This window comes from Martes martes, assembly GCF_963455335.1.
Source record: "Martes martes genome assembly, chromosome: 9".
NCBI lineage: Eukaryota > Metazoa > Chordata > Mammalia > Carnivora > Mustelidae > Martes > Martes martes.
The window spans coordinates 14,757,339-14,772,458 of record NC_137896.1 but is presented as its reverse complement, the minus strand read 5'-3'; the positions used below and the strand labels follow the sequence as shown (position 1 = coordinate 14,772,458).

Sequence of the window (15,120 nt, the reverse complement as noted above, 5' to 3'; positions counted from 1 at the left end):
TTAAAACTGTCGCCGGAGAATATTAAGTGTCCGTGTGTGTCTTTGCCACTCACAGCAGTGTCTGAGAGTTTCACATGCATTGGTATAGTTACACGTATCAAAGCTAAAACGTAAAACAGTTCATTTTGTTAGAAATGTATCTCTTAGTAAGGGTAGGAGAAAGAAAAAGGGATCATGGAAAGAACATTGATTTTTGGAGTCAGAATCTTTGCTCTGAAACTTGCTCAGAATCTTGGGGCTCCTGGGTGGCTCAGTCGTTAAGCGTCTGCCTTCGGCTCAAGTCATGATTCCAGGCTCCTGGGATTGAGCCCTGCATTGGGATCCCTGCTCAGTGCGAAGCCTGGTTCTCCCTTTGCCACTCCTCCTGCTTGTGTTCCCTCTCTCGCTGTGTCTTGCTCTATCTCTGTCAAACAAATAAATAAAATCTTAAAAAAAAAGAAAAGAAAAGAAAAGAAACTTGCTCAGAATCTTATAAACAACTTTGTTCTGCCTTGGCAAGTTACTTCCTTTTCTTGGAGCCTCAGTTTCCTTGCCTGAAAAAATGGTCCGTAAAAGTTGCTACTTTGTAGTGCTGTTAAGATGATATGAATTAATGTGTAAAATACTGAGCTTGTAAATGCTTGAAAATGGTAAGTAATATAAGTTCGTGGGTCTTTTAATGAATGACAGTGGCTTTTTAATTGGGCCTACATGTTCCTTCAACCAAAGCTGCTTTTCTCATCCTAATTTGTTTTCTCTTGCTAGTTATGTTTTTATATATTTTTATGTTTTCATACTTCGTTCTAATGGTGTTTTGTAAGTCCTGCCTCTTTGCCTGTGCAACTGGCATGAAAATGGTTGAACTGGGATGCCTGGGTGGCTCAGTTGGTTAAGTGTCTGCCTTCAGCTTGGGGATGATCATGGGGCCCTGGGGTCAAGTCCCACATCAGGCTCCTTGCTCAGCGGGGAGCCTGCTTCTCCCTCTGCCTGCTGCTCCCCCTGCTTGTACGAACCCTCTCTCTCCCTCTTTCTCTCTGGCAAATAAATAAATAAAATCTTTAAAAAAATAAAAGAAAAAGAAAATGGTCGAACTAAAGGAAGGTTACCTGTCAGTTTCAGTAATGTTTTAAAAATGTGCTGCAATGAGAGCAAGTGAGTGGGTGTTTGTGTGTGTGCGTGTGTTTCACATTCCTTGGCAATAAGATATAGATGTTTTGAGAATCTGTTAAATAGCTCAAAATACAAGATGTCAGATTTTAAAGAAGGCTAGACTTTGGATCCACCTGAGCCTTCCTTTGTTAAGTTTCAAACTGTTATCTTAATACTGTGGCATTTCTTACTGCCTGGATTTTTTTCTCTCCCTGAAAGATAATCGCTGCGGTTCACTGTGCATTTATCAGCAGCTTTCTGCTGGGTGGGATTTACAGGAGAAGAGTGGGCTCTTGGCCCTTAGACTTTTCTCACAATTGCACAAATAGTTCAAGGTCATTTTGCCAGAGTGGAGACTAAATCCTAATTGTTTGTGCAGTTTTTCTAATTGTGTCCAGATGCTGGGCTCAATTTTATCTTTGGAAACCATTAACATTCTTGATTCTTTTGGGATGAGCCAAAAAGCACAGACACGTGGTGCCTGAAAATTCATTCGAAACACCCTGCCAGACCACATATTAGGATATGAAAGTAGCAAATCTCATTGTGACTTGGGCGAAGGGCTCAAGGCCTATATTTTTGGGAAGATAAGGTACTACATTATAGTTAAATTGGTGAAAGGAGAGCCAAGAATAGCCATGGGGGAAATATATTTTCCAAGACAGAGAGCAGTAGCACGAAAGTAACGAAGAACAAGGGAAAATGAGTCCTAAAAGATACGCTTTGGCTCTTATGCCTAAGAGGCAGACAAATCAGTTGTGACTGGTTAAGGGAATTTATTTCTCTGGTGCTCTAAGCTGTTCTGACCTGCCTGTTCTTGTTCAGCAAAGAAATGGAGATCCATTTTTTATTTTTAAAGATTTTATTTATTTATTTGACAGACAGAGATCACAAGTAGGCAGAGAGGCAGGCAGAGAGAGAGGAGGAAGCAGGCTCCCCGCTGAGCGGAGAGCCCGATGTGGGGCTCGATCCCAGGACCCTGGGATCATGACCTGAGCCGAAGGCAGAGGCTTTAACCCACTGAGCCACCCAGGCGCCCCTGGAGATGCATTTTGTTCAACTTAAATGGCTCTATATAGAAAAAGATGATTCTCAAGTGTTTATGCTGTAAAAAGTAGCAAGTTGGAATCTGTATTTGTTAACAATAAATATCTAATGCCAAACAAAAAGTATTTATTAGGTGATCACTTGCGTCATTACTGTATAGTGTACAAAAACCAAATGAGGCATTTGCTGCTGACCAGGAGTTAGGTTTAAAGGGGTTTAAAATAGGTTAAAATAGGTTTAAAGGGGAAGATGATATTTGTCATTATCATTATCTAGTATTTATGGAGTGTCTGTTACACTGTAACTATTCATTGTAATTCCTTATATGTCTGGGACATTACTCTGGATGCTTTACATAGTCGTATTTGATGATGATAACTTAGTTGGGAATATAGGATCTCTGTATATGGAGGTAATATAATTCTAGGCTAAATGCTGGGTAAGTGGTACAGACACGTATTAAAGGTTTTGTGAGAAGGAAAGCAAGGACCTAGTTGTGCAGAAAGGCTGGGGGAGGTTTTAGCAGGTGCAAAGTCAGGAATGTAAACATATATATTAAATATTCAATTTGGCTAAAGTGGGTTTTGACCGGCTGTGGAAGGACCTTGAATGCCACACTAAGTTTGAACTTGATTTTCTTGGTCATAGGGTAATATAAAGACATTTTGATCAGAAAGGTGATAGAACAAGGTGGTTTTTTAGGAGAGTCAGTGGGATGATGTGGAGTTTGAAAAGGCTGGAAAAGGGAAGACCAATTAGGAAGTGTTTGCAATACATTTCCTAATTGGTTTTCCCTTTTCATTTTCACTTGTCAACCTTCTGTATCTTTTTAGATATGCTGCCTCTACTGCTCTAGTTAGTAACCCTTTGAAATTTGGATTTAGATCCCTTTGAATCAATACGTGGCAGCTCACCAGACTTAAAGAAGTGAGCGCCACAGCCCAGAAGTCCCGTCGATTTACGTAGAGGCAGTTGTCAAAATTGGTTGACTGGAAGAGTTATTCTAGTTGGCCTCCAGGGAATCCTATAACTTATGACTCCAGCAGTTCTTAGTGGTTTCAAAGAACATTCAGTGGAATATTTATGACCAGACATAGAAACTTGGATAGTCACTTGTGTAATGAAATGAGTTACTATGCAGAAAGCACTTAGGTGCCCAGTAACAAAAACAAAAACAAAAAACAAAGTCTAATTAAGATTAGATTAAAAATCAAGACAAACAACCCTCTGATAAGGCATAGTATTCCAGGCCAGAAGAAGACATTTGAGGGATTACTCGAGTTTTTTCTTGCAGATGCTCATAGATGAAACAGAAGAAAATGCAGGCTTTGCCTACTGTTCTAATTTTAAACAAAACTAAGGTAGAAAAGAGTTATTATTGTGGCCATTAGGGACAGAGTAGTGACCATTATGGTTTACTTAGTGACAGTCTTATAAAAATGAACGTAAACATGAAAGGGCGTGAAGTTGAACATCCAGCAGGTGGTCACTCCAAAGGAAAAGACGGGCTTCAGTCTTTGGTCAAGCTCTTTCCCAGTTATGACTACCCTGGCACTGTGCCATAGCGTATATGAATCCAGAAACCAAAGTAGATTGTAGAGGAAAGGGGTCCTTCCTCTTTTTTAAAAAAATTGAATTATTGATCTATAACTCACATACCATGTAACTGACTCATTTAAAGTATACAATTCAGTGCATTCTAGTATGTTTACAGAGTTGTGCAACCATCACCACAATCTGATTTTTATAAATGTATTTTTTAATTGAGATATAATTCACAAAAAGGAGAGCTATAATTCACCTGTCATAAAATTCACCCTTTTAAAGTAATATAGTTCTGGGGGGTTTTAGTGTATTAACAAGGTTTTGCAGCCATAGCCACTGTCAAATTCCAGACATTTTCTTCACACCCCCAAGAAATCCATAGGCCTCGTAGCAGTTACTTCTTGTTACCCTCGTGTCCCTCTCGCCGCCAGGCGACCATTCATCTGCTTTCTGTCTCTGTGGATTCGCCTGTTCTGAAATCATACAGAATGTGGCCTTTGTGTTTGGCTTCTTCCACTTAATGTTTTCAAGGTTTATCCATGTAGTGGCTGAATAATTCCATTGTATGGATAATACCCTATTTTGAAGCTCTAATTTTAGAGAATTCTGGTCACCACCAGAAGAAACTCCGTATCCATTAGCAGTGACTTGCCATCTCCTGCTCTCTGTCCTAACCTGCTTTATTTATTTATTTATTTATTTATTTGACAGAGAGAGAGATCACAAGTAGGCAGAGAGAGAGGAGGAAGCAGGCTCCCTGCTGAGCAGAGAGCCCGGCGCGGGGCTTGATCCCGGGACCCTGAGATCATGACCTGAGCCGAAGGCAGAGGCTTTAACCCACTGAGCACCCAGGCGCCCCCCTAACCTGCTTTTTGTCTCTACAGATTTGCCTATTCTGAACACAGAATATATGGTCTTTTGTGACTGGCTCTTTGCACTTAGCGTAATACTTTTAGGGTTCATCCATGTTGTAGCCGGTGTGAGTGTGTGTGAGTACTTCATTCCTTTTCATCATGGAATAATATTCCATTGTGTGTCTATACCGCATTTTATTTATCTATTCTTCTGCTGATGGACATTGGGTGGTTGGGTCCTTCTGTTTTTATATAGCATTTTTCAGAGAAAAGTGAATATGGAATACAGTTGCTTATGACTTCATCCCCGGTCTGTGAGCTTAGACACATTGTCCATTGAGCTTGCCTAATGCTGCTTGCAAAGAAAAACGGGTCATTCATAGTACAGGAATTCATGCATTTCCTGCGTTAGATAAAAGAATCAGCAAGAGATGGCTGTTTGGGAAGTTTGACTTTTCTGCTCAGTGCGTTCTCCCCTTGGTTTCAGGTTTCTGGCATTATCTTTCAGCTGAACGTCTTCTTTTCCTGGGATACATCTGAAAAAATACCCTAGCTCACATTGAAACAAAAAGCCCACCAGCCAGTCGAAGCCCCAGGGACAGTGTTGCCTTTAATCAGCTTGGACTGATTCTCTTGGGCTTTTCAGTACGGACAGGCTGTTGTCCAGCACACTTGATCATCTAGTTCAGCAGTGCTAAAAGAAAAGTTCAAAGATAAGGTTCCTGGGAAAATTCCGTTCCCCCACTCTTTCTACACTCAATTTGGTGGCAGTCCTGACATGTCAGGAGAGTTTTCATTTTGATTTCAGAGAATTTGCAGTATGAGATGCAGCTCCCAAGTCTTAAAATCTGATGATCAGGGTTCACGTCCTGTCCTTGTTGGTAACTAGCTGCATAATCTTAGGCAGATTTCTCATCTGTAAGGCGGAAGTAATAATACATACCTCTAAAGATTTGAGGACTAAGTGAAATGGTACATCTTCTAGTACTCGTGTGCCTAATAAGGGCAGACCCTCCTCCCTCCCTCCTTCATTTACATGGTGTTCATGAAGTTTGGATGGGAATATCATGCAAAAGTACCTCATCAAAACCCTGGAACTTAGAAAGTATTCAGTAAACCTTAGTTGACTTTGAACTCGAGTTCTCAAAGACTAGAACTCCTTTTGTAGATACAGAGCCGTGTGTATGTGTATGTGTGAGGGACAGAGAGAGAGACAGCATCTCAGTTAGTTTTTATTGCATAACCAACCATTTCAAACCTAGTGGTCTTGCTGCGCCGCACTGGTGCTATAGTGAGGAACGCAGCTGCCTTCCCAGGCTTAGTGCCGGCTGCTGTGATGGTGGCGGGGCTGGCTGACACATGAAGACCGAAGATAGTCTGTTGACTGAGGCCTCACACCACATGGTATTTCGCCATCCAGCAGGCTCACTCAGGTTTATTTACATGGTAGTCGGATGGGGAAGCACTTCTCAAGTCCCCGCTTACAAGGTTTTTGCTGTTGTTTCAATGGCCAAAGTGTGTCACATGGCCAGACCCGGAGTCCTTGTTGGAGGGCAACGGGTGAGGATACTGGGCGGAAACAATCATGGTCATTTTGGGCAAACATCCCATCTAAGCTGTTCATTATTACAGTAATGCAGATATTGTTATTGAAAATTATTATCAGTCTATAAAATCAGAGTGAGAACAGGTGCTGTAACTTAATTACAGTGTTAGTGAGAAAATGTTGGTCATAGCAGGGGCTCTGAATGTTCCATATAAACTTAATCCGAGAAGCACTCTAACACATAAAGAATACTGTGATGCAGGCAGTTAATTTCTGGAATGACTAGATACAGGAATCACAAATACACCTTTTTTTTTTTTTTTTTTTTTTTAAATGCATGCTGATTCTTGCCAGTTGGGTTGGCTTCCCTTACTGGTTGATTCATTCATGTCTTCAGCTTTAGTTATAGAAAACATTTTTATGACCAGCATCTCTAGGTGATATCTTTATTACAATTTGGGCCAAGAAAAATATGGTCCCCTCTCCCATCTGTTTTAAGAAAGACTTCCCTGCTCCTTCCCTCCCTCCAGAATAAGCCCATTAACAACAACAACAAAACTCAGAGTCAGTCTTGTCTCAAGGATATTGTTAAGTCCTAACTTTTTGCTTTGGTCTTATCTTTGGTTTATGCCCATACACATCAGTTGTGGCATATTTTATTGACTAAAGGTTTTATTTACTTATCCGAGAGAGAGATAGTATGTGTGAGCGAGAGGAGGAGCAGAGAAAGAGGGACAGGCAGACTCTGTGCTGAGCATGGAAGCCTAATGTGGGGCTTGACATGGGACTTGAACCCAGGACCCTAAGATCATGACCTGAGCTGAAACTCAAGTCGGACGCTCAACTGACTGAGCCACTCAGGTGCTCCTGGGGCACGTTTTAGATAGAGGTTATCAAGTGTCATGATCCCTCTGGAGATAAGAACTGTTTTTCACTGGTTATTGGTAACTGAGCATAAATACATTTTCATGAGCTACTTGCCAACTCCTAGAATTATGACATTTTCAGAGCTGCAGAGGGACATAAGAAGTAATGGTCCAGTGACCTCTTTTTGTAACTTGGAACCTGTGGTTTTCCCAGATCTTACAGTGAGACCAAAATCTAGATCTTTGAACCCCAGGACAGGGATTTTTTAGTGCTGTCTCCAAAATCACCTTTAGCTTTTTTGTAATCTGATACATGTGAGCACTTAATTATTTGACTATAATTACGTTTTGTGAATTTACGTGTGAACTTTACTTCCAGCTCATGTCTGAATGTGCGATTAGATCAAAACTCTCTTATTGCAAAATCCTGTCTAGTTTTTGGAACTTTGGTCTCTAGTAAATATCAGGTATAATCAAGTCCCTGGTTATCAGTATCAAAAGGTGAAAGCAAAGATGTTTTAGATAGTTTTTACTTCTGACCCTTTAGTTGTTGAAAGTGACAAATAATAGTTGGTGATTTACCAACTCAAAATACTAGAAAGTTTCAACTGACCTGGGAAGGGCTGTCTTCATCAAATAAGAGAAAAAACTGAAATACAAAGAAAGCAAGTATTTCGTTTTCTCATTTAAACAGTGATAGAAATTAGACAAATGATTATGCTCTGACTTAACAAACATTCCTTTGATTTTTATGATATGGTTTAGAATTAGACCACAGAGAGTTTATCTTTAATGTTTCATTCCTGATTTAGAGACCTGAATTTCTAAGATCCACCTGTATTGCAACTGAAAGGAACAAATGAAGAATCATAGAAATATAGAGTACCAGTTATACAGTTTTTACTCTTGGATATGCTGCTTTAAGAAAATAATGCCTTTGTGGGTTTTGTAACAATTCCACAGGAGAACATATTTTAAATTACCTGTTATTTCTATCCAGAGTTGCCATTTTTATAGATGAACTCAATTCAGTCATTTCTTTGCATATATAAAGATGAATGGGTAAACAGATATGAAATGACAGAAGTAATGAGGGGTTAGTGTGTGGTATATACAGCTTACTCTCAAACAGTCTGTATTTTCTAAGAAAGGAGATAATCTGTGTGTGTTTCTTAAAAAAGAGGATATTTTATTCTGATAATACAGTTGTCAAGTGATATAATCTCTTGACAACACCTTTCTCTCCCAAACCTCTTCACTGTTTGATTATTACTCTGAGCTCTTAGGTTCCTTTTCAGTGAGATCTTTCTGGTGCTGAAAGTGTCCCAGAACTTACCAGTGGGAGCCCCTCAAGGTGGCTTCTGTTTCCTGTTGGTATGTACCTGTTAGTTTTTGAGTAATTGTTTGCTTTTTATGGCACAAAAGATGTTCCAGGCCCACTTGGTACTTTTCCTGCCCTAGACCAGGAGTCAGCTGTTTTCCGTAAGAAGCCTTAGTTCCTTTGAGTGGGAGATGGTATTTGCAAACCCAGATCTGAGCACCAGGTGTGCTCATTGATAATGGGGTGTTACTGTTTTAAGGCTTCTTAATGAAAGATGCTTGGAATTTTTTTTTAAAATTATGAACTCATGTTCATACGTGCAGTTCAAATACAATACACCCAGATTCTTTGTACATTCCCCTGTTTCATTACACCCAGATTCTTTGTACATTCCCCTGTTTCATACTTTGATGTTCAGCTATTGCTAGATCCCCTTTGTAGAGCTTGTACTGTTTTGCACACCAGTTCTGCAATGGATGAATGTCCCAGCAGGTCAGCTGTTGTCAGGCTTTTGAATGTCCTTTTGAAGTGTAAGAAATCACATCTCTAAATAGTTTTGATTTGAGTTTCTCTTACTGTGTGTGACCCTAAGCATTTTTTTTTCATGTTTAAGGGCTAATTGGATTACTTTGTATATATACAGTTGAACAACAAGAGTTTGAACAGAAACAGAGTTTGGACTCTGTGGGTCCACTTAAGTGGGGTTTTTTTTGATAAATACAATATCAGATAGTACTATATACAATATCAAATCGTACTATAAATGTATTTTCTTTTCCTTATGATTTTCTTAATAACTTTTTCTTTTCTCTAGCTTCCTTTATTATAAAAATACAGTATGTAATACTTAAAACATACAAAATGTAAGTTCATTGACTGTTGATGTTATCAGTAAGGCTTCCATCAACAGTAGGCTATTAGTAGTTAAGTTTTGGGGGAGTCAGAAGGTGTACATGATTTTCGACTGCATGGGGGTCAGTGCCCTAACCCCTACTTTGTTCAAAAGTCAACTTTTCAAACCCGTGCATTGTTCAAAAGTCACCTTTGTTCAAAAGCCCACTTTTCTACCATGTTTGGTCTCTTCTTTTGGTAGATTTTTAGGAATATTGTGTGTGTGTGTGTGTGTATGTGTGTGTGTGTAGGAGCTTATCTGCCTAATACCAAGAACTCTCAAATTTTTTTTAAAGAAGATTCTTTTAAAAAAAATATGGTACCTGTTGCAAATATTTTCATCCAGTTCACCAGTTGTCTTTTGTCTTGGCTTGTATGTGTGCTTACTCATTTTTAAAAATGTATGGTGTTTTCTTCACACAAAAAGTTTTTATTTATCCATTTTTCATTGCATCTGGGTTTCTGTCATAGTCAGAAACCACACCCAGGTTTCAAGTGCATCCACACAAGTTTTCTTGCAGTGATAATGGTTCCTGTTCTTAAAATCAGAGCCTTAACTCATGTGGAGTTTTCCTGGTTTAGGGTGCGAAGTGTGGATCTAATTCAGTCTTTTTCTAACTAACCAGCTGTTTGGAAAGCCATTTGGGCTCTCTGTTTTGTTTCAGGACTTTCTGTTCCGTTTGGCCTGTTGACCTGTCTAGCAGGAGATTCCATCCGAAAGAGTATTGTCTGCTGTCTGCAGGGGGGAGTCGGCACACTGCTGCCGTTGTGTGCTTGCAGGAGGCTCGCTAGGTACTCTCGCTGTATGTGCAGGACTGTGTGTAGGCTTGCTGCAGGGTTGGTTCTGGGCCCAGAGGAGGGGACCGAACAAAAGGACTGGGCAGTAAATCCAAAACACCTTCACTTGGACAAGTTTTATTTTGGTGTGGTTCCTTCAGAATTAGATTATGAAATAATACCTTATATTTAACTTAAAAATAAATGAGCACGGGCACCTGGGTGGCTCAGTGGGTTAAACCCTCTGCCTTCAGCTCAGGTCATGATTCCAGGGTCCTGGGATCGAGCCCCACATCGGGCTCTCTGCTCAGCAGGGAGCCTGCTTCCTCCTCTCTCTCTGCCTGCCTCTCTGCCTACTTGTGATCTCTCTCTGTCAAATAAATAAGTAAAATCTTTAAAAAAAGAAAAAATAAAAGAGCATGAAAAGCACATAATATTATTGGACCTAGAACAAACAAAACAATACACATTCAGTCGTATTCATTGACTGGTCTTAGTAAACACTATGTTTCATCCCTAATAAGTGAGGAGGCAACAGTGAAGTAGGCTTTTTGCAGCATTTGGAAGTGGGCAAGTCTGGGATTGGCTGCTCTTGAACTTGGCAGTGGTCAAAGTGAGATGACAAATGTCTGAGAGGCAGTCAGGGTGCCGGCTTAAAGCTGGACCGGGCAGACGTCGGGAGATAAGAGCGCACGGAACAAGGATGTCTGGAGAGAAACACATGATGGTCATTATCTTCTAGAACCCTCCCCATCCACTTCTTAGGGCTCTGCACCTTTTTGGTCTTTTTTCCTGGTTACTGGGGAAAAGGGCAGTATAAACCCACATGTTCATGGAAAGCCCTGGAAAAAACTTCCATACTTTCTAGTATTAGAATACTAATCAGAAGCAGAACTTCTGTGAAGTAGGTACGTTCAGCTAGCTAGGTTGTTAAGGCGTGCCAGGGAAGATTATTCTTTTCGCCACCAGTTACCAACCAATAACTGCTGTATTCCGCTCCGTTTTCCAGCCGCTGCTAATAACTGCTGATTCTTTCCTCAGGGAGGTTTGGGGCCCAACCTAAGCACCCCTTACCAGTCTTCCCTGACCACCCCAGCTTACAAGATCTCCCCATGAGATCTTGAGATCCACTGTGAGAGACAAATCCTGTTAACATTTTGGTGTATCTTCCTCCACTCTTTTTTCTCCTATGTATATGATTGTTCAGAATTGAGATTATACTCTGTATATAATACTGTATCCTATCTTCAACTTCTAGCCTTACTGTAAGTCATTTGTAAATAGGGTTTTAAAAGTTACATAATATTTCCTGGAGTGGATGCAGTATGATTTACTTATATTTGCTTTTTTATGCAAATATTAGTCCAATTGGATCATGAGAATATCCAAGGGAAGTCACCCTACTGTATTATTCCCCTTCCCTACTCCGTTAGCTATGGAAAATGTTATGTCTGTAGATGATAAGTCCATATCCTTGCTCGCTTCTCTGTTTTCAGCCTAAATATCATAGGAACTTTTTGCTCTAGGAGACCCACAAAGTACCATTTGCAGCTTACTCAGAGTTGTTACATCACCCAAATCTCTCCACCCAGAAAAAGGGGGCATTTGCATTTTAGGGGCCCATAAATCCTCTGAAATTCCACAAGAAGCATTTGGAGTGAGCATTTGTGCATTTCCCTGCGGTTTTCACTAGATTCTCATAGGCGTGCTTATCCAACAAAAAGCCACCGACACAGAGGCTGAAGCCCATCTGGAGACAGACGCATTTATTAAACTTCTCTGAAATCAAAGATACCATTTTTCACCTTTTACTGTTCTTGGTTTTCAGGAAGGGATGAGACCATGCAGCCTGCCAGACCATCTTTCCTTGAATACTTCGAACAAAAAGAAAAGGAAAATCAGATCAACAGCTTCGGCCAGAGTGTACCTGGTCCCCTGAGGAACTCCTCTGACTGGAAAGTGCCACAGGATGGAGACTATGAGTTTGTAAGTAGTGCTGGAAGTGGACGGTGGTGTCTGCTGGGGAGGGTTATTTGCCGCATCGCACACCCACTTCTGTCAATTCACCGAAAGGGTCAGAGCATCTTCTAGTGCAATGCAGTCCCCTGGCCATGCTGGCAGCAGCCCCTGGCCTGAGGGCCTCATGAGTTTGAGACGACATTTTGACGGACACTTGAGCACTCCTGGGGCTCCTGATTGGTGGCATCTTCTTTGCTTTAAAAATCCTTTATTCACTTGCCATTTTTCTTTTGGTCAAGATTGGAATTGTTATTGGTCAAAGAAATACTCATTGAGTGTGTACACACTGTCTTTCATCATTTATTTGGGATTGTGACTTTCTACTTAAGAGTTAGACTGGAGGGCAGTTCATGCTGGTTTGTAGCGTCTTGGCTGTTCTGGTAATCATTTTCCTAATTTTAGGGTCTCTGAGAGGATTACTCTGAATCTTGCCTGAGGATGAATATTAAGTTGTTCCACAGTTTCTTATGAAAAACTGGATGTGTTTTTCCTTTCTCTGCAGTGGAACATTCTCCCTCAACCACAGCCACTTGTTAGTGTTCACAGAGATTTAATGAGTAGAGGCAATAAAAAATGGGGGGAAAAGTAAGCTAAGGAGTCTGCATTCCTTTTCTGAATATTTTTGGAAAAGAATCTTCTCTTTAGGGATTTTTAACTTTTATGCTCTTAAATTCTGTCATGGTTCTGTTGTTGTTTATAAAAGAACTCAGATTGGGCATCATCAGCGGATTCTGGGAGGCCTTTGTAGGCCTGGCTTTCCATTCTCCTACTGCCTGGCCTCAAGGTCATGACGTCCTCCTTTCATAACATGATGTCTAGTGTCATCCAGTAGCAGGAATGCCACAGCTGATACTGCTAGCGATGGAGAGCGTTTGAGGACCGGACTAAGTCACCTGAGGCCGGGTCACTGATGGTCACTGAAGCCACGACAGAGCCCAGCTTCATTTGCTTTACCACGTGTGCCTTCATTTACTTGTTCAGCATCACCTGTTACTGTCAACTCTTTGTTCATTCCGTTATTAGTCGAGTCGTGAGATTTGAATCATTTTTGCTGTTCTCTGTTGCCCACATAGTTGTCTTCGGCATATTTGTAAGGACTTATTTACTCAGTTTAGTGAGTCTCTAGGCAAAGATGAAATAACTTCTGGAAAGCAGATACCATCATACCATCATTGTGACAGAAAGCCTCAGAATCCTCAAATCTGTATTCCTAGGTATAGTTTCCTTTTTTTCCTCTCTCCCTCTTTTAATATTATAGTAGTTAGAGATCCTGAAAGTCCGGCCATTCTAATCATTGCTTTCAGATCTGTAGTCCCAGTGTTTGAAGAATCACTTCTCTCTGCTGTAGTTTTCCCGACTAGGATCACTGGCAGAGAACTTGTTTCCGCGTGCAAGGTGCTTGTGCAGAGGGCTTTTGTGGGTCTTTCGAGAGCATAGCATGCTTTCCATTCTGGAAGGAGGTGACTGCTGGAGAGAGTGGCCACGAGTACCAGGAGTGGGTGAGCACATTGCTCAGCCTGGGTGACGCCTGGCCGGTGTGGGAGGAGGTCCTGAGGGCACCCTGTACACCAGCGCTTACAAACTGGCAGCATCCAGCCCAGAGGCCTTCTTGTGTGCTCTATACAGTGCTCCCAAATCTTTCAGTAGCTGCCTGTATATAAAAATTGAGAGCTTTTAAATAAAATGTTGGCTCTCTGGCTCATTTTGCAAACTTGGAAGACCTATCCATAATAAACCTGCATGGTCGGAGGATCGTCGTCTGTTGCTGAGCAGGAGCTGCCCTCCTTAGGTCCAGTTCTTCTCGATGTCTGGCCTACTTCATTTGTATTAACTGGCCTGTCCGGCATTTAGGGGCATTCGACACTGGAATTCTTGCTGTAAACCCTCTGGCTATGTATATATCCACATTGGGCCTGAACCAACCACATCCTCCCATATAAAATTTTATTCTGTTTTTACTGTCAGAATTTCAACAGAATTAATTTATAATTTCTCTTTTAAGAGAATCACAAACTTAGCAGTGAAAGAAAGTTTAGGTGGGGTGTACATGAGCTGCTATTCCAAAAAATACCAAAGATCAAATGAAAATTATTTTTTTTCTAAGATTTTATTTATTTATTTGAGACGGAGAGAGAGTGAGAGAGAGCATGCTCGAGCATGCCCAAACGGGGTGGGGGGAGGGTTAGAGGGAGAGGGAGAAGCAGACTCCCTGCTGAGCAGGTGGCCGGATGTGGGGCTCCATGCCAGGACCCTGGGATTGTGACCTGAGCCGAAGACAGACACTTAAACAACTGAGCCGCTCAGGAGCCCCTGAAAAGGATTTTTAATGCCATGGTATTCTTGCTAGATAGCACTTACCTTAACCTGAAATCAAGCATTTGAAATAACAGCTGCAGACAGTTTCTTTTTTTTTTTTTTAAGGTTTTATTTATTTATTTGACAGAGATCATAAGTAGGCAGAGAGGCAGGCAGAGAGAGAGGAGGAAGCAGAATCCCCACTGAGCAGAGAGCCTGATGCGGGGCTCGATCCCAGGACCCTGGGATCATGACCTGACCTGAAGGCAGAGGCTTTAACCCACTGAGCCACCCAGGCGCCCCTGCAGACAGTTTCTTAAAGTGTCATCCCCAGACCAGCAGCGTCAGCATCACCTGGAAACTTGTTAGAAATGCAGACTCTCAGGCCCACCCCAGACTCAACTGCATCAGAGTCTCTGAGGTCAGCACTGAGTAATCTGTGTTCTAACCTACCTTATATGTGATTCTACCTTGCTAAATTCTGGTTTAGCATCAGAGTCTCTGAGGTCAGCACTGAGTAATCTGTGTTCTAACCTACCTTATATGTGATTCTACCTTGCTAAATTCTGGTCTAAGTGGTTTTTGGAGTGTAGTATATTTTTATATAAATTTCTTCTTTCTTTCCTAGTAGGTACTATAGAAATTCAGAGATAAGGACGTATTCGTGTTTAATAGAATTGCATGGTTTTTTAGTTTCCTTTTTACTCTCCCTTTGCATCTTCTGTACTCCTGTTGAAGGCATCAAAGAAACATAAAATAAAGAAAATGTCCTTTTGTAAGTGGCATTTGGCAAAGAAAGAGCCAAACTGTTGAATGGAGAAAGTATTCTGA

General features: G+C 41.1%; 1 protein-coding gene across 1 annotated transcript in view; it reads left to right on the top strand.

Annotated features, from left to right (window-relative positions):
• Positions 1–15,120, top strand: part of STK4 (serine/threonine kinase 4) — a 92,476-nt gene that overhangs the window by 38,431 nt on the left and 38,925 nt on the right. Inside the window, exon 10 of the mRNA XM_080814041.1 lies at positions 11,804–11,961. Within this exon, the coding sequence (XP_080670167.1) occupies positions 11,804–11,961 (158 nt within the window). The remainder of the gene's footprint in view (positions 1–11,803; positions 11,962–15,120) is intronic.